Genomic DNA, 19,381 nt, shown 5'->3' with positions numbered 1-19,381 from the left:
TTTTCCTCATGTTTCAGAGTAGCAGCCGTGTTAGTCTGTATTCACAAAAAGAAAATTAGTACTTGTGGCAGCTTAAAGACTAACAAATTTATTTGAGTATAAGTTTTCGTGAGCTACAGCTCACTTCATCCGATATCATCCGATGAAGTGAGCTGTAGCTCACGAAAGCTTATGCTCAAATAAATTTGTTAGTCTCTAAGGTGCCACAAGTACTCCTTTTCTATTTTCCTCATGGCATTTCTATGATATGGTACCCCATGGTATCCAAGTGCTTCACAAATTAATGAATTTATCTTCACAATACCACATTTGAGGTTAGGTGTATTATTATTTTCATTTTACAATTGAGGAATTGAGGCACAGGAAGATTAAAGCCAGCATTTTCAAAAATATCCACTAATTTGGGGTGCCCAACTTGAGACACCTAATTTTTGATTTTTCAGACTAGTTAGCATTTTAATAGCACTTTATATGGTCAAAGCATAGCTCTAATCAACCTCTGTTACAGTTGTGAGCACTAGGCATTTCTACAAACCTGGTTCCATGTGTATCATTAAAATGGCATCCAGAAAATGAGGAACACACAGTAACCAACTATGAAATGTTGGTTTAAGTAACTTGCCTACCATCAGGTAGGAACTCTATGCCAGTGGAAGGGATGGAGTTCAGTTCTCCAGGATAGCATTCTATTTCCTTAACCATGAGACCATCCTTTCTCTTCCAGCAATTACCTGCCATATTCATGACCCACCTTCCACCTCCTGCAACAAATGAAGTAGGGGCTCTACAGACATCATCACTACCCAGCTCTGATTCATTCCCACAGCACAGTCCAACCTGTGCAGTGAACGAGGCAAGGGTTCTGTGAAAAAAAACAGCATGTCATCATATAATTATAGGTTCATGTTATTAAAGACTGTATCATACAGTGCATACACAAGGGGGCTGAATCAAGTTATACCAGGCAACCTTAATTTTAGCACTTCCTACTTTTGAGTAATTAAATTTTCAACCTTGACATTTTCATGTAATTTTTTAAAAAAACCAACTAACTGAAAAAACAGAAATTCCATCATATAGAACCATAATGGTCCCCTACTTGGGTCACAGAAGGGTTCAGACCTTTATATCCATAGTATCACAGACCTCTGCCACAGCTAACAGGTAATTGGTAGTAGCAATATACTGTTATCCTCTATGTGAGCAAGTCACTAGATAAGGAATGGGACACACCTTACCACTGAGTTTCACATCTATTTGTTGGCAGCAATCGAGAGACTGAGGACTCCTGGGTTTACTACTAGGATCTAAGGGGAGTATGCCTCTTTATAGATTCTTCTGCCCCATCCCCAAACCTGTCTCTGTCCTCCTCTGTTCTTATCTGCTCCACATCTCCGCAGGTGCTGCACTCCTCCCTTCCACCCTGGCTCCTGTCCTCCTTCCCCTCTGCTCATTTCCAATCCCCACATCCCAGTTCCTGCCCCCTTCCCCTCTCCTCCTATCTAGCCTCCTACTCCACCCAGCTCTTACCTCTCTCTGCCTCTGCTCCAATCCACCTCCCCCTCCTCCCCGTTCAGGAAGGGTGGTGGGGGGAGGGGGCAGGAGGAAAGGCGGTGGGGGCTGCGGGAGGTGGGGGGCAGGACGATGGGTGGTGGGTGCTGGGCAGGAGGAAGGGCAGTGGGGGCTGGTGGTGACCTGGGCAGGAGATGGGTAGCAGGAGGAAGAGCAGTGGGGGCTGGGGTTGAGGGGGGGCAGGAGGAAAGGTGGTGGGGGCTGGGGGGGCAGCAGGAAGAGCGGTGGGGGCTGGGGGAGGTGGGGGCAGGACGATGGGTGGTAGGTGCTTGGCGGGAGGACGGGGGCAGGAGGAAGGGTGGTGGGGGCTGGGTGTGAGATGGAGGGCAGGAGATCCGTGGCAGGAGGTAGGGCAGTGGGGGCTGGGGGAGAGGTGGGGGGCAGAAGGAAAGACGGTGGCGGGTGAGGGAGAGGGGCAGGTGGTGGGTGGCAGGAGGACGGGCGGTGGGGGCTGGGGGTGAGATGGGGGCAGGACGACGGGCGGTGGGGGCTGGGGGTGAGGTGGGGGCAGGAGGAAGAGCGGTGGGGGCTGGGGGTGGGGGGCAGGAGGAAGGGGAGTGGAGTTGGGGATGAGATGGGGGCAGGAGGAAGGGCGGTGGGGGCTCGGGATGAGGTGGGTGGCAGGAGGAAGGGCGGTGGGGGCTCGGGATGAGGTGGGTGGCAGGAGGAAGGGCGGTGGGGTCTGGGGGTGAGGGGCAGGAGGAAGGGGAGTGGGGTTGGGGATGAGATGGGGGCAGGAGGAAGGGCGGTGGGGGCTCGGGATGAGGTGGGTGGCAGGAGGAAGGGCGGTGGGGGCTGGGGGTGAGGGGCAGGAGGAAGGGGAGTGGGGTTGGGGATGAGATGGGGGCAGGAGGAAGGGCGGTGGGGGCTCGGGATGAGGTGGCTGGCAGGAGGAAGGGCGGTGGGGGCTGGGGGTGAGATGGGGGACAGGAGGAAGGGCGGTGGGGGCTGGGGGTGAGGGGCAGGAGGAAGGGGAGTGGAGTTGGGGATGAGATGGGGGCAGGAAGAAGGGCGGTGGGGGCTCGGGATGAGGTGGGTGGCAGGAGGAAGGGCGGTGGGGGCTGGGGTGAGGGGCAGGAGGAAGGGGAGTGGGGTTGGGGATGAGGTGGGTGGCAGGAGGAAGGGCGGTGGGGGCTCGGGATGAGGTGGGTGGCAGGAGGAAGGGCGGTGGGGGCTGGGGGTGAGGGGCAGGAGGAAGGGGAGTGGGGTTGGGGATGAGATGGGGGCAGGAGGAAGGGCGGTGGGGGCTCGGGATGAGGTGGCTGGCAGGAGGAAGGGCGGTGGGGGCTGGGGGTGAGATGGGGGACAGGAGGAAGGGCGGTGGGGGCGTGGGAAGAAGCAGGTGCTGAAGGACTGTGGCGGGGATCCTGGAGGAGAGGGATGGGGATGGAGGGGAGAAGGAGGAGGGAGGCTGCTGGGTCCTTTTCCTCCGGCCGCTAGGGGGCGGGCTGGGGGTTTCTCAGCCGCGGCGGCGGCGGCGGCCCGGAGCATGATGGGAGAATCCCCCCAGCATCCAGCATGGCGGCTCCAGCGCCCGGCGCCGGGAGGAGCCTCAGCGGCTGCGGCAGCCGCAGGAGCCGGTGCAGGGGCGGGTGAGGCGGCGGGCGGCGATGGTGTCCCAGGCGGTGCAGCTGCTGCGGCAGGGCGTGTGGGCGGCGCTGACCGGCGGCTGGTACCACGACCCGCAGCAGAGCAAGTTCACCAACAGCTGCCACCTCTATCTGTGGCTCTTCCTGCTGGCGCTGCCGCTGGCGCTGCACCTGGTGAGGGGCGAGCCCGGCGCGCGGAGGGGAGCGGGGCCCGGGGAGACCCGGGCCCGGGGTGGGGGTGGGGATAGGGGGCAGCCGGGCCCTGCCTCTGCCGGGAGGGGGCACAGGCCATGGAGAAGATGGGTGGAGGCGGCAGGGCTGAGAGGCGGTCATGGGGACACAGGCCAGGGGGTAGGGATGGAGGTGGGGGGCACGGAACAGAGGGTTGGAATTAGGGAGGGAAGGAAGAGAGAGGGAATGGGGGAGGGAAGTAGCCTGACATAGTTGGATGAGTATTTTTTCTTGATGCTGTTTTTAAACCCCCCTTCCCCCCATCCCACTTTGCTATGTTTTCTCCGTTTTGATTGTACTGTGGGACAGTGTCTCCTGGTCAGTACCAGTTAAGTGCTGCACTGTTGTCCTCAGACATAGTCAATTTCGTGGTCTTCTGTACTGATACCATTTTGCTCTGCTGAGATTTTTGAATGAATTTGCTGTCCTAGTGAAAGATGGATAAATAGTAATAAACCCACTTTGTGTATATTTTAGTGGCTAATGCAGCTTCTCTTGAGAGGTGCATGCCAGTTTTAATCCCACCCTTCCCAAGGGTACTATAATTTTGCCATCAATACTTTCATGTGTTCATTCTGAAATATGGGTGAGCCTTTTAGGCCTAATAATCAATTTGTTATGCAGGAAAGTACACAAGCAGTTAAACTGACACTCAATAGCCAATGTGACCAAATTATACTCTCACTTCTCCCCTTCTGTATAGAGACACAGATGCAACGTAAATAGTGTGTGAAAGAACACCACTTTTCATTACATCCACCTCTTTCTATTAAAATGTGTGAAATGCAACTAAATTATAATTTAACAGAGTGCAGTAACTAGGAGCTTCATTCTGTTTGCTAAATATAGTTTCCTTGAAAAAACCCAGAATCTTTTATTCTATTCTTAGTGTGCTATCACTATCGGATGTACGCAGAAAGAGCAAGAACATATTATTAGCTAGAATAGTGCATGATATTAGTACTAGGTTCCCCAATATCTAGCTTCTAATATTTGCCATTCTTTATGTCCTCGTGGCTGTGGACTCAACTCATTTCTGCTGATTTTTCTTTAATGAAGAAAAAACCCTTTCTGCCACATTAAATATTCCTCATTAGTCTCCTTATGCCCCATTATTACAAAGCCTATTGCCCTGATTTTCAGACGTGCTAAGCACCCACAAATCCCTCTGAAGTCCACAGGAGATGCAGATGCTCATCTTTGAAAATCAGGCTGTATATCTTATTTCCTGGCAAAGATGGCATTTGCTTCCACTGGCATGCTCCTGGACTCCAAACAGGTAACAACATGAGGGTTGCTTCTTCCCAGGATGCCAGGTCAATTTCTACTAGTGTGAGACAGTAAGAGCTATAGATCCTATCTCTGTTATTTAGATTGCCATTGGAAATTAGAACTTGTTCGCAGACTCTGATTTGTGGTGAAATAAAAGTTGTGGTGTTTATTTCCCTAGGTGTACATAGAAATGGATCTGCAGGAAATATGACTTTTCCTGTAGGATGTCGGAAACTAATTATATATGAGATAGAAAATAGAGGTGTTTAAAGAACATTGGGCCTAAAAACTGTGGAGTGAAACCAAGATGAAATAGTGAAAATATTTAAAGTTGGGAGGTGTCTGTGGGAGAAGATCTAATTTATGTGCATGAACTAACTTTCCACTTCCTGGGCTTCTTCTTCATCTCTCTGGATAGACTTGCCTTTTTCAGGTTGGCTGATTTTGTGATGAATCATCTGGTCAGCTGCAGAATCTGTTCTTGAGCAAATGTACCATGATTAGGTCTCTTTATCCTTGATAAGAATATTATATTTATTACAGCGACTGTCTATGAGTAAGGATGTCCTTGACTATTAATTTTCTTGTTTTTGAGTGCTTGGATTTTGTAAGCTTTGTGACAGGTAGCTACATTCTTGTCATTTAGCAACCTTAATGCATTCTGAAGTGATTTTTTTGTTTTGTTTTGGGAATCTTATGCAATGTTCAGGGTTGAAAATTACCAGTTACCTGCCAGTTTGGTATTTGTAGTTTCATTGTGCAACAACCATACTTTAAAATGAAATTGTTCCTAAGAGCAGACAAAACAATTGGACTAGCAGAAAAAAGCAGATGTTTTGTGATTTGACAAATGGAAGACTTTTGTAACATGCATATTACAGTGGAACCCTGTTTACTCAAACTAATTGGGACTAGGGCCAGATTGGATAATCAAAAATTCGGATAATCAGGAGAATACATGGGCCTCAGGCTGTCAGCCCGGTTCAGTTAATATGGAGAGCCAGATAATGGAGGCTCAGATAAATGGGGTTCTACTGTATTTCATCTGTGGGGGGATATGGGTCAGGAATAGAGTTTATTTTCACTCACATGTGGCATCTTGTTTTACAATAAGATTGTAGGTAGAGATTTTCAAAAGTACAAATGGGAATTAGACACCCATCTAGCATTGATTTTTGGTGAGGGTTGGGTACTTAACTTACCTTTTGCTTTTGAAAATCTCCCTCATTAGCTGTTTAGGGCAGGGACTAGCTTTTACAGCATCTAGCACTTTAAGCCCCTCAACCTGGTTCTAGGGCTTCAGGAGGTGGAGGCGGGACTGTGCACCCCTGCCCTGCAACTGGGGCTGGCTGGAACCAGGACCCTGCAGCCCCAGCCCTGCAGCTTCCCCCGGGGGCTGCAGCCGGGGCTGCACGCCCCAGCCCTGCGGCTTCCATCGGGGGCTGCAGCCGGGGCTGCACGCCCCAGCCCTGCGGCTTCCATCGGGGGCTGCAGCCGGGGCTGCACGCCCCAGCCCTGCGGCTTCCATCGGGGGCTGCAGCCGGGGCCGCGTGCCCTATCCCTGCAGTGTCCTGGGCTTGGCGGGTTCTGCAGCTGGGTCCGCGTGCCACAGCCCTGCAGCATCCTGGGCTTGGTTTTGGGCTGCAGCCGTGACTGTGTGCTCCAGCCCTGCGGATTTCACTGGGGCCTGCAACTGGGGTTGCACACCCCTGCTCGGCAGCTGCACCACGGGCCATGCATCCCCCTCATAGCTTCCCAGGGCTGTTTTTCTTTCCTCCTCCCGGCTGCAGCTGGGGCTGCGCACCCCTGTCCTTCAGCTGCTGCCAATTCTGGAGCCAGGGCTGTGTCCCCCCCTCCATGACTGTGCCCCCTGCTGCAGCTGCTGGCACGGGGCTCAGCCTGTCCATTCCCCCAACCATGGTACTCCATTCTTTCCCCCTGCCTAGACCTGTCCCCAGGTTATTTTTAGTAAAGTCATGGACAGGTCCATGAATTTTTGTTTATTGCTTGTGACCTGCTCCTAATTTTTACTAAAAATAACTGTGATAAAATCTTAGCCTTAATGATCACTACCAGAAAGAACAGATAGGTAAAGGTAGTAGTTCAGCCACCTTGAAGGTCTCGGCTGAGTTTAAGATTATCTTTCTGGAAATATCCTTTGCATGTTTAATTCTGTTTTTGCCAGTATATTTCTGAAATAAAAATCTGTCTCTGTCTTTCATAGCACTCTCCAGTTCCAATTTTGAGATGGCCATGGCAAAATCTAGGGCAAATTGTCTTACTTTTAATCAGCTTAAAAGATATTTCTGTATGAAGATCTGAGGAGTTTAGGGATTTTGTAATATATGCTTACATGGAATATCCACTTAATCTGATATCAGTTACTTTCATTCCCCTGCTTGGTGGTGTCTCTTGTATCTTCATTCATCTGTTTAGTGCAACATTTTGGATTGTAAACTCATCAGAATAGGGACTAGTCCAGGGGTCGGCAACCTTTCAGAAGTGGTGTGCCGAGTTTTCATTTACTCACTCTAGAGTTTTCACTCTAATTTAAGGTTTCACGTGCCAGTAATACATTTTAATGTTTTTAGAAGGTCTCTTTCTGTACGTCTATAATATATAACTAAACTATTGTTGTATGTAAAGTAAATAAGGTTTTAAAAATGTTTAAGAAGCTTCATTTAAAATTAAATTAAAATGCAGAGCCTCCGGACCAGTGGCCAGGACCTGGGCAGTGTGAGTGCCACTGAAAATCAGCTGTCATGCCACCTTTGGCACACGTGCCATAGGTTGCCTACCCCTGGACTAGTCTTTAACTATGATGTGTCTAGTATGCCTGTGGGCTCTATAGAACAATAAATAATGGGATAGGCAACCTTTCAATTTTCGGTGGCTGGCTTTAATCTGGCCCAGGTTAGTGAGGATCAAAAGTCACTAACTTCTTAAGCCTTTTTGAAATTAGTTTGGTGCCGCCCTCAGTTCATTTCCAAAGGGACACGTGTCCACATCACACAAAGTGTCACTAAACTGGTTTGAATTGGTGCCCTTGTGTTACGGAGTCACAGGTCTCAAGCTCTGGAACTGCTCGGTATGAAGCCAGCCAGAACTCTGGGTAGCATGACTCCCCTCAGGGCACGCTGTCCAGGGCAAAAAGCCTCCTCAGCTATGGCCTTCCTGGTCTGACCTCAGAGCATTCGCATCCCTGTTCACTCCTCACACTTTCCCTTGGTGGGGGATGCCAGAGAGCCCTGCACCCCAACTCCGCAGTCATCAGTGCCTCTCAGCCAGCGTTGTAAAGCAGAAGGATTTATTGGTCAACAGGAACACAGCGTAGCACAAAGCTTGTTAGCACAGAAGTCCGTGACTTTCAACAGAGTCCATTTTGGGGGAGCCCCGGGCTAGACGGCCTGGACTTCCCCCTCCTCCAGTCCCTCATAGCCGACTGCCCTGGATCCCCCGCCTGGCCTGTGACACGCCCGTTGCTCGTCCTCCGGTCTTTGGTCTTTTGTCCTGCTTCCCGGGCAAAAGGTCTCACCTGGTTGCATCCCCCTCCTGGGTCTCAGGTTACAAAGGGCATCAGCCATCTCCTCTGTGCAGCCTCTGAACAGCCTCCCCGCCTTGAGGGCCTCAGCAGAAGTCACACACCCAATTCCCACAGCCTAGGCATTGGTACAATACAGAGGGAAACTGAGATACACACAGTATTACACCTCTACCCTGATATAACGCGACCCGATATAATGCAGGTTCACATACAACTCAGTAAAGCTCTGACACGCTGCTCTGAGCAGCGTGTTAAGGGTGCCGGGCCAGGCCGGGGCTGATGGGTTGGATAAGGGGTAGAGGGTCTTGGCGGCGGTAAGGGGCTTTCCCCCCTTCAGGGTCTGGGAGGCAGGAGCTGTGGGGGGGCCCGGCAGTCCCAGAGTGGCCCAGGGGATTAGCGGGGGACTGGGAGCAGCCCACTCTACTTCCCTCGCCCCGGCCCCAGCTGTGTCACTCGGGGGAGGGGGCTTGGGGGAAGGGATCCCCTGCCCCCCCCCTCCCCACACTCACCAGCAGTGGCGGAAGCGGAGCGGCCTGCCCCAGCCCACTCCACCAGCTCCCAGCTGCGGTGCTCCGCTTCCCGAAGGTGAGTGCGGGACCTTTCCCCAATCCCCTACCCTCGAGACACGGCTAGGGCCAGGACAAGGAAAGCGGAGCGGGCTGGAGCCATGTTGCTCCGCTTCCCACCACCATTGAGTGCGGAGGACGTCCTTTCCCCAACCTCCCCGTGCTCACCGGTGGCGGGAAGTGGAGCAACCCAGACCCAGCCCACTCTACTCCGCCAGCTCCCAGCTGTGGCGCTCCACTTCCCGCCATAGGTGAGTACAGGGGGCGTCCTTTCCCCAACTTTCCCGTACTCACTTGTGGCGGGAAGTGGAGCCCCTCAGCTGGGAGGTGGCAGAGTGGAGCGGGCTGGGGCCGAGTTGCTCCGTTTCTTGATGCTGCTGGTGAGTGCCTGTCAGGAGGTGTGGGGTGTGGATAGGGGTCGGAGCGGTCAGGGGACAGGGAGCAGGGGGGTTGGGTGGGGTCCTGGGGGGTGATTAGGGACGGCGGTCTCTGGAGGGGGTGGTCAGGGAACAGGGAAGGGGGGGGGGCCAAAGCAAGTTTGATATAACGCGGTCTCACCTATAACGCGGTGAGATTTTTTGTCTCCTGAGGACCACGTTATATTGAGGTAGAGGTGTAGTATAAGACAGTAAGACTCACATGCCACATAACAAGGTGACTAAAACCCCAATTTGTCACACCTTGTTGGAAGTTTCAGCACTTAGGATAGGTCTTGAATAGGCACCCTCTCTTCTCTAGAGGTTGTTTCTTCCAGAAGAAGGTTGAGAAATGTTGAGAGCGTAGTACCACCCATATTGAACCTGTTGCATGAACTGAGGATTTCAGTCCATAACACTGTTAGGGCAGTACCTTTTGCTGTCAATAGTTTCCCTATCAAGAAAAACAAACCTGTACCTCAGTATCATGAGCAGCCTCCCAATTGTCCCTTTGTAATGTTTGGCCTACGTTTAAAAAATGCGCATTGAATAATAATTTGCAACATAACTAATATTGTAATCAACCCTCCAAAATGATCATGCTATTTCTTAAAAATTCTGTTTTATTGGCTCTAATAAGGCATTAGGAATTAGATCTTTCATTCTACCCAATTACACAGGGCTCTAATATGTTCTGTGTGAGAGAATACAATCACAAAGTCATTGGGCTGAATTCATCCCTACTAGTGTAATTCCATTAAAATCAAGGGATGAATTTGTGCAAGCTTGAACTCTAGCATATTTTACAAGATACAAGACAGCACACGTCCAGATATTCCTGAGTCATTTGTTGTGGTTTTAGTGACTGTTTCATGTGCCTTTTGTTGGACAGAATACTTCCCTAAACTTGCTCTTGTAAAGGGTTATTGGTTCTTTCACATTATATTTCCAAATTGTATAATGATGCAATAAATCTAAATATGACATTTCAGATTATTTGTTCCCAAGGAGCTTTTCTTTTCCATTGCTTTCCCAGGAGATTTGACTGCATATCGGGTTGTCTGTTGGTCATCTCTGCGATGAGGTGTACCACACACTCACTGCCCCCTGCCGGAGACTGCGGTGGCTTGGTCCAGCCCACTTGAGGAAGTGACCCTTTATGAAAAGAAGGGCAGAGAGTTTTGGACCTCCAGGGTAGCCTAAAAAGGCCTTCTAGGTTCAGCCACAGGTAGAGCCAGTGAGACTTGGAGCTCCAGTGGCTAGAAGGGCTCGGAGTAGATGGCAATCGGTCAGGGCCCAGCAGGCTGAAAAAAAGAGCTGACTGTATCTTTCATATGGCTGCCATTCCTTGGTGAAGCCAGGGCCAGGAGGAAAGATCTTCCCTGTGCCATAACCCAAGAAGCCAGGCTAGGTCAGGGCCCATTGCTGACCACACTTTGTGTTTGGGTCCTGAGAGAGTTCTTGATCCACTCTGTGAGAGTGTAAGGCGCAGGTAGATGTTGGTTGAGCTATTGAAAACTAGGTGAGCTCACTTTGCAAGACACCCATGGACTCAGGCAAGTTGGTGGCAATCACTCAAGCTGTATTAATATCAAAACCAGAAAACTTATCTTCAGCCCCAGCTTCACCATATCTCCTGCTCTCCCTTTATATGCCTGGTCGTGTCAGCTGATTGCATATTTGTTTATTTGGTAATTTGGCTTGTTCTACTCTGTAATACGTCAAGACATACAACCAACTTTAATTTCTCTGTCAAATTTCCAAGCTGCAATGTTTTATTAAAAGGTTAAATGTCTCTATATTAAGGAATATACATGTAATATTAATAAAAAACATCCTATGGTAAAGGCTTGAAACTTAGTGACATATAACATTTTCTATATTGAGTGGTGCTTTGGAAGCACTCTTAAAGGGTAGAAATGATGTGGGATTTCAGTACTTTCCATTAGCATGTTAATTACTTGTCAGAAACCCAGACACAATCGAAGGAGTACAGTAAAATTATTCATATTCCCATCTATCTAATTACTAATGCAGTGCATAGCAGGCATATAGCAGGTCTCCCAATATGGCCTAGATTAGAGTATGATTTTTTTGCTACCATCCACTGTGATCTGAGCCCTGTAATGTTCAAAAACTTCTGTTTAAAACAGGCACTAGGATTGGTCTTAAATTATATTTTATCCACTGTCGATGACCAGAAATTTTACTTCTCTGAGGGCTCAGTCCTGCAAGCTGCTGAGCCCTTTGGTTCTCATCCAGTAAAGTACTGATGTACATGCTTAAGCGTGTGAGTAGCCCCTTTGACTTCAGTGAAACTACTTGTGTGTTTAAAGTTAAGCATGCACTTCAGTACTCTGGACTGAGCTGCAACTTGTAGAAATTAACATCCTTAGTTATTTATAACATGCCTTTCACAGTAACACCTAGTTGTTAATAGCTACTCCATTCCCATGCAATAGACTCTTTACTTATGAATCAGATTGGATCTTAAAAAAAAAAAAAGATTTGCCTGAAAATTTTCCCAGATACATCTTGGAAAGTATAGTGCTACACTAAGCTGACATCAGAACAGAAGTAACGCTGCACTCTCTAATAGCAGCAACACAGAAGAGATCAAGCATATACAATTTCAAGAGAACCATTGAGATTTTTTGAAGTGAAGGGGGAAAAAATTACTTTTTTGAAATAAAATGTGGTGTGTGATCCATTTGGACTCCAATAAAAAACTGAAAATAGATGTATTCATACCTACATATACAGAGAGATTCCTAGCTGTGTCATCTAGCAATGTCTGAATTCCCTTCTTGAAAAACCAATGTGAAATAAATCAAGATTTCTACTGAAATATCTTTTGCGTCCAAATGACCTTTGAGTTGATACTACATCTAGGGCCCAATCTAAAGCTCATAAGTGTATGTAATACTTGCTATTGTTGCTAGCCGAGGGAGTGAGGGGGAAATGTTTTAAGAACTCTCATAGCAACTGTCTATTGTAAATAATTTTTGACTGATTTTTAAGATATTTGATATACCGTAGCTAGCCAAAGGAAATGGTTTGAAATTTGAAATTTACAGCCTTCATATGAGTTGAAATAGTAAAATTCTTTGGAAATGCAACAATTCGGAAGCGTTAGGAAAACTTAGTGGTGTTAGCAGTATCAGACAATAAGAAATAAAGGGTAAAAAGATGTTACTACATTGTGAATAAATAATAGTATCTTCTTCTGATAGATTGCTGACTGTTTCATTAACTCTTTATTATTCTCTTCTCTAGGCTTTCCCTCCAAATGCAGTCACAGTTTTTATCTACTGTAGTTCTGTGACTGTGTTTTTCACAATAATAAAGGTAGTCAGTTATCGCCTGCACCTTATGTTTGATAAAGGAGAAGTAATTCAACAAAGGATCTCGCGAAAGAATGGAAGGCAAAGCAAAGATAAAGAGGCCAAAATAGAAAATGCAGTTCACTGCTCAAATCTTAGGTAAGTTTTTCATAATGCAGAACCATTCCATAGTTTCATCACAAGTACAAGCTTGCAACCTGATCCTGCATTTCCTGCCCAGCAGACACTCCTAATGACTGTAATGAGGGTTTTGTTTTTGCAAGCAGTGCGCAAGGGGGCTGTTACTCTTTTTTTAATTTAATTCTTTTGTTTATGTTCAGTATTTTAAGTCTTACATAGGGACATACCTGAGGGTTTCTGGACCTCTCTTATTGGTGCCACATCATCATTGCAAAGGGTCCTCTCCCCTCCCGTTGTGTCTTCTTGCATCATATCTTGGCACAATTGTCAGGCTCTTCATTTTTCTTGTCTGTTTTCTCTCTTGGTTGTCCTTTTCTAGTCTTTTTCCTTCCACTTGCTAATTCTCTCCCTCCACATTCTTTTGTGTTCTTTTTTGCTTGGTTTCCTTTCCTCTGTTTGCCCCAGCCTTGCCCAGATGATGTTCTGGAGAGCAAATACTGGTGACTCTGCATCTGGACTATGTGTACTCTTGTGGCAGTACTCAGAGTCAAATGTAGGAGCAGAGAAAATAAAGGCTACCGGGCTGTTGCTGACTAAATGTGAGCTGCAAGGGGAGTTGCAGGAGCAAGGAAGGAAGGAATGTGACCATCATTATACTCACAGGAGTGTGTGGTTTCAGGTTTATGCAGCTATTATCTCTTAATTCTCTCTCTCCTACCTTGTGTCTCTAGTGGACTAGTTTGACTTCAAGTAAATCTCTGTATAATATAACTTCATCTCAGCAGGAAAAAGCTCTTTGCTACAAAATGCAATGTAGAATCACAGCAAATTTAATTACAGCCTTTAAAACTAAACTCAAATTAATAAAATACATGAAAAAAAATCTGAAAGGTAGGGGCAAATAATAGTAGTTATATAAGGAGCTTGGGTTGGTAAAAAACATTATAAAACAAATTTTATTTAAACAGTAATGTTGAAGACTACTTTCTAGAAATTCAAATAAAACTGATAGAGATTGTCTGAATGAAGGGGGGAAATGTAGGGGAGGACTAGAGAAGGAATGACTATGGAGTCAACACTGGTAATGCTAAAAACACATTTGGAATGAAAAGATTTTCAAATGCCCTTAAGAAGTAATGAGAGATGGACTAAGATAGATGTTAGTGAGGAGGAAGTGCTCCATGTTAGTGCACACCACAGGCAAAGGCACTAGTTTATACCATCTAATAACACAATGTTGGGATGCCCAAAAGGGAGGTTGTGTCTGAGGCTCAGGAATGTACACTCAAATACAGGCACTTAGATACCATATTGTTGGGCCTGGTATAAATATCTGTAGACAGTTCAATAGAAAGAGTCAGTATAAAGCCTTGCAATGAAGACATTTGCGATGAGAATCAACATATAAGGTTTTTTGTATTACAGTATTTGTGCTCTTATTATATTGCTTCTTCATGTACATAGTAACTCTTTCCCCCAATATATGAGTGAATACTATACCCTCAAGTTGTTTGCCCCTACTTCTTGAGTCCATAGTGGTTTCATTGGGCCTTACTATAGTATTGCTCTAAAGGAAAATTCAGCCTTCTCAGTTCCCTTTACTGGTACACAATATCTCACATTCACCTTTCTCTGCTTCCACTGAGGACAATGTTCTGTTTCCTGTGAGCTCAGTTCTTGCACCATTATTCACTCTGGGTAGTATCTTACCTTGCAAAGAGTCAAAGGAAGTTAATGAGACAGCTTGCACAATAAAATGCTAGGAAATATGGCAAAATTAGGCATTGTGAAAGCACCACTTAGTAACTTCCCCAGATTCATGTTCATTTAAAAAAAAGCTGTATTTAATTTATTTATTTACTGGCAATTCACTGAATAGAGAGAAAAGAGCAATTAAAAGTTAATTAAAACTTTTACAGTCTTGAACATTAAATCTTTGATAAGACCCTGCAAACCAGCACAACAGACTTGAGTTTAATAGGAAAGAAATTAAGTTACCTAGCAGCTGTTAGCATTGCTGAGGTCTCTGTGAGACTGCACTACCTGGCAGTGACTTCTTTTGAGAATGTCAGTGTCTGCTTAAAAAACCCTCTTAGCTATAAAAGTATCTTCCTTTGATGTGCAGATGTCAGTATTTATAAAAGATGTTTATTTCCCCAGTATGTGTCAAAAGTATATGTTTGCAATTAAGACTCCCATTCCTTTTAAATCCTGTCCGTTCTACAAAACTATAATTTTCTTTTTTACTCATATCAGATACACAGAAATAGTGACATAAGAGGCTCAGCCACTGTTTAAGAATTGCTGAAATGTGAACCAAAAATCCCTTAATAAATATGATCAATGGAAGATGCATACTTTTCCACTCTTTTGCCTTTTGTATTGCTAATTATTCCAAGCAGTACCTCTTATAAAACTTTCATTTTATGTCAAGCAAGCATCCTCCACTCGGAGGTTCCATTTACAATGCTTAGTTCAATTACATAATTCTTGGTGACAGCCTGACACTCAATTCCACCATAAATAGTTAATACAAATATCAAATTTGACTGAAATCAAACATTGTGACAAGTAAGCAAACCCATCTGCTTCATCTGGATGAATAGGTTTTCACTATACTCTTCTGGTTAAACATTCATTATTCAGCCATGTTTCTGTAGAATTCTTAACTTGATAAAGGAAAATTCCTTCTCCATATAAGGGATATATTAATGGCATTTGATTACCATTAGAGCTAAAGATAAGATGTATTCATGATTTTTAAGTGGTATTTTTCTAGAAAATGAATGCTCTGTGTCCTGTTTTCAAATATTATGGTTATAAGATATGTGGCAAAAATTTTCCGTGCAGCCTGATTATAGACATGTGATATTTGAATCATATTTAAATAGCATATTTGAAGCCAAATAACTAAATTAATATAGTGTTGCAATGAAGATGTCTGTGACTCCCAGGTAATACAGTTTATAGCTGACATAGAGCTACAGGTATTTGTGTTTTAAAACTATAAATAGGAAAAAATCTTTTGGTGTTACGTCATTGGTAATAGCAGTGAAATTTCAAGTGGAATATCTTTATATATGTTGTACTTTGCCCACAGAACAGAGTCTGTGCTCAGCTGCTTGTAAGAAAAACACCTCCACAGAATGGCTAATTAAACTTTACTGTAACTGACAGACATATCGTATGTTAAACTGATACTGCACTTGACTTTAGCCAAAGGCAGAGAAGAAACTATTTTGTTCAGTGTCTAATGACTATAATACAACACAGATCTCGTGCAACCCTGTGACTATTTATTTGTTTCAAATGGATAATTACTAGGAGGTGCATAAATGACTAAGCCATTAGGCACACAGAGTATACCCGAGATGATACAGTTGAATGATGTAAATGGAAAGTAACATAGAAATACTAACAGTTCATTATTATACTGCTAGTAGGAAGGGCAAGCCAGTATTTGGTGCGATAAATCAATTTGTAGACCAATTATTGGGCAGATACAGGTGAGCCAGTCTATACACCGAGCTTGGAGTGGTGGCACTGTGTCTTTAGCTTGGCTGTGTCCTATTTCTTTGGAATGTCAGAATCATTTTGTGTTGATATTTTTTGGGTCTAAGATTGTGTCTTTTTGTTCCTCATAAAACTTCTACAAGTATTATTTTTTCTATTGTTGATCTTTCAGTGTTTGAATTGGGGGGAGTAGAAAGTTTTGTGATGTACACAGTTTTCACAGCTGCTCATTTGTGGGTGGGAGAGAGGAAACCTTGGAGCATACTGTCACTTGGGAAGTGCCCTACCATCATTCCTCACTCTGACCCCCAGTTCAAGTACTGTGATTTTGATAATATTTTTGTGTCATAAATACGGGTCAGCGGCTGTGCATGAAAACACAGTCATAGTTATTTTAAGAGATGCCACCACTGACATTTTACTTTCTTATTTTGGGTCAGCAATAACATAGGAGACAATGGTACAATTGAAGAGGTCAAGCAAAATGACTCGACCCCAACAATCTATGGCAGTTCAAGAGTACAGGCTATAAACTTGCACCACTCTTCTGGAGTCGTGGTTAGTAGGCTGTTTTCTGTATCTATACCTTACTTTTGTGCAGAGCTATACAATGTATCACAAAGTGTCTTATATCCTATGGGAGTACATACAACTGCATGTAAATTATGGAACTGACTGCACAGGGATACAAAGGGCTGTTTCCGGTGTTTGACATGTAGCAGCCTGCTTTTAGTACTCAGGCAGGCCAGAGCAGCTATCTTGCTTGCTGCACTGGATTGGTCAGTCTTTGCCTAGTCTCAAAGAGCCAAATTTACAAAGGCATTTGTAACCTGCTTAGGCACTTCTGTGAATTCCAGTAGGAATCTGTCTGCATCTTCAGGCCACAGAACAACTAGGACCGGCTGCTGCTTTCACACCAAGGAAAGGGAGCTTCCTGGAGGCAAAGAGAGCACTTTTATTGCAGACTGCTAAAGCATGCAGCGCAACCACTGTGTGTGCCTAGAATGACTTTTCTCCCGGGCCATTAGTAACAACCCTCACACAGCTATTCCTCATTACTGTATTTATTTTTAGATTTATAAAATGACCCCTATCTCAGATTTCGGGGCCTGTCTCGAAATATACACATTTGACTTAACTCCCACGATGGGGTTTACAACATGAATAGAACTCTAAACTATTGAAACATTCTTGGATCAATTACATTCTAAAGCCAGTGGGGCAGCTGAAGTTGAGTGACAATGTACATACATATTACATACCAAAAACTATAGAAAGAACATAAAGGTAGCAAAGTCAAGCACTCAGGAAATGACAAATTAAGGTTGCCTGTGAAGCCTTAATTCAGACCCCTTATGCATTATGATAAATCTTTAATTACATGATCACATACTATTTTTCCATAGAACGCTTGCTTCATTCAGCGCACAGGTTGTACGGTGCTCACTTAATGAGTAGCTATTCAATATTTCATTTTATCCTCATTGCTCAATGTGTCTCCCTAGCCCCCATTTACTGCACACTATTAAAATCTTGCATTGCATACAGAACTATTAATTTTCTTGTGGGATTATCCAGGGTGTTTACCACTGTAGCATTTCAGTGCTTCACAAACCTTAATGGAGTTATCTTCACAACACGCTTGTAAAATAATACTATAACTCCCATTTTATAGATGACAAACTGAGGCATAGACACATGAATGTCAAAAGTGCCAACGAATTTTGGGTGTGCAATTTGAGATCATTTTTCAGAAATTTAGCATTTGGTAGTGCTTTATTTGTTCAGAGATGAGCTGTCATTGATTTCAGTTGCATTTGTTAGTGCTCAGACCTTCTGCATATTAGAATCCAGATGTTATCAACTTGGGCACACAGAAAATGAATTCATCTGTGAAAAGTTTGGTTTAAGTGACTTGCCCAGCTTCACACAGGAACTGTGGCAGAGGCAGGGATAGAATCCAAACTTCAAGTGCATAATTCAACTTACTAAACAATAAAATCATCCTTTATTTGCCTGCTGTCCTATGCCTCATTCCCTACACACCTTCCAACTTTGGCAACAAATGTGAGCAGGGGTCCTACAGAAAACAGCCTCTTTCACTACACAACCCTGATTCAGTTGCACAGCACAGTTATTCCTCTGCACTGAATGAGGCAGGGTCTTCTAGAAAAAATATTACATGACCATGTAATTAAAGACTGTGTCATAATGCATACACACAAGGGGCACGAATGAAGATTGCATGGACAGTTTGAATTCTGGCACTTTCTGACTTTGACTTTGCAACTTTAATGTTCTTTTAATGTAGTTTTTTAATGTCCGGTACTTTCAAAAATGTAACTAACAAAACAAATTCCATCATATAGAACCATATAGAGTCCCACATGGCTCATAAGCAGGGTTAGAACCTTTACATCCACAGCACAGACCTCTGCCACTTGAGTAATAATGGGGTAACTGATAGAAGTAGTAGGTTGTCACCCTCTGTGTTGGACAACCACTAGAAGGAGATGAGGCACACATTTTGCCAGTGGGTTTCACAGCTATTTGCTGAGAGCAGAGGAATGTTTACACTCAGGAATCCTGGATTCTACTTCAGGTTCTGAGGGAAATGTGCTCTAGGTATTACAGACCTTTCTTCCCTAGCCTCCCCCACCTGTCATTGTCTCTGTCCCAATGTCCCTCCTCATCTCCTTGTCCCAGATCCACTCTTCCCTCCCCTTGTCCCAGTCTCTTCCCTTGCCAGCCCAGGCTCCTGCTCCTGATTGTCTGGGCATCAGCAGCAGGAGCATAGAGAAGATGGGATAAATGGTCTTCCTGCTCCCAGTGCCACAGGCACTTCTGGCTACTAAGTGGAGCAACGCCACATTGATTTTCTCCATAGTACCCTTTTTCAGGTTATCAACCTCGTTTGCTAAATTAGATGGCTTTCTTTTCCAGCGTTGTGTCAGAGATTCTTTTTCAAATATTGGAAAGGAAACCTGACAATCTAACAGATTAAAAAATCCATAATTTGAAAAAGGGAAACCAATATATGTGCTCTCTGTCCCCTTCTAACTAAAAACCCACATCTGGGGCTGCTGACTGGCAAAAAAATCCATCTCTGAATTTATCCTGAATGTCACAAATGTGATTTGAACTATTACGTAGAACATTACTGATACTGTATCACCTTCTTCTCACCTTCCACTATCTGCAACTCCCACTGGTG

The 19,381-nt window shown here is 45.2% G+C and overlaps 1 protein-coding gene across 2 annotated transcripts in view; it reads left to right on the top strand.

The window, feature by feature from the left end:
- Nucleotides 1-3,167: 3,167 nt before the first annotated feature.
- Nucleotides 3,168-19,381, top strand: part of PCNX2 (pecanex 2) — a 221,267-nt gene continuing 205,053 nt past the window's right edge. The window contains exons 1-3 of one of the 2 annotated variants that reach the window (XM_077813415.1): nt 3,168-3,335; nt 12,467-12,672; nt 16,608-16,725. In XM_077813415.1, the coding sequence (XP_077669541.1) occupies nt 3,183-3,335; nt 12,467-12,672; nt 16,608-16,725 (477 nt within the window). In that variant the 5' untranslated portion in view covers nt 3,168-3,182. The remainder of the gene's footprint in view (nt 3,336-12,466; nt 12,673-16,607; nt 16,726-19,381) is intronic. The other variant, XM_077813416.1, reaches the window with a different exon arrangement.

The sequence above is a fragment of the Eretmochelys imbricata genome, chromosome 3 (genome assembly GCF_965152235.1).
Source record: "Eretmochelys imbricata isolate rEreImb1 chromosome 3, rEreImb1.hap1, whole genome shotgun sequence".
NCBI classification, from domain to species: Eukaryota; Metazoa; Chordata; order Testudines; family Cheloniidae; genus Eretmochelys; species Eretmochelys imbricata.
The sequence above is the reverse complement of the archived record's forward strand: the minus strand, read 5'-3'. Positions and strand labels throughout refer to the sequence as shown.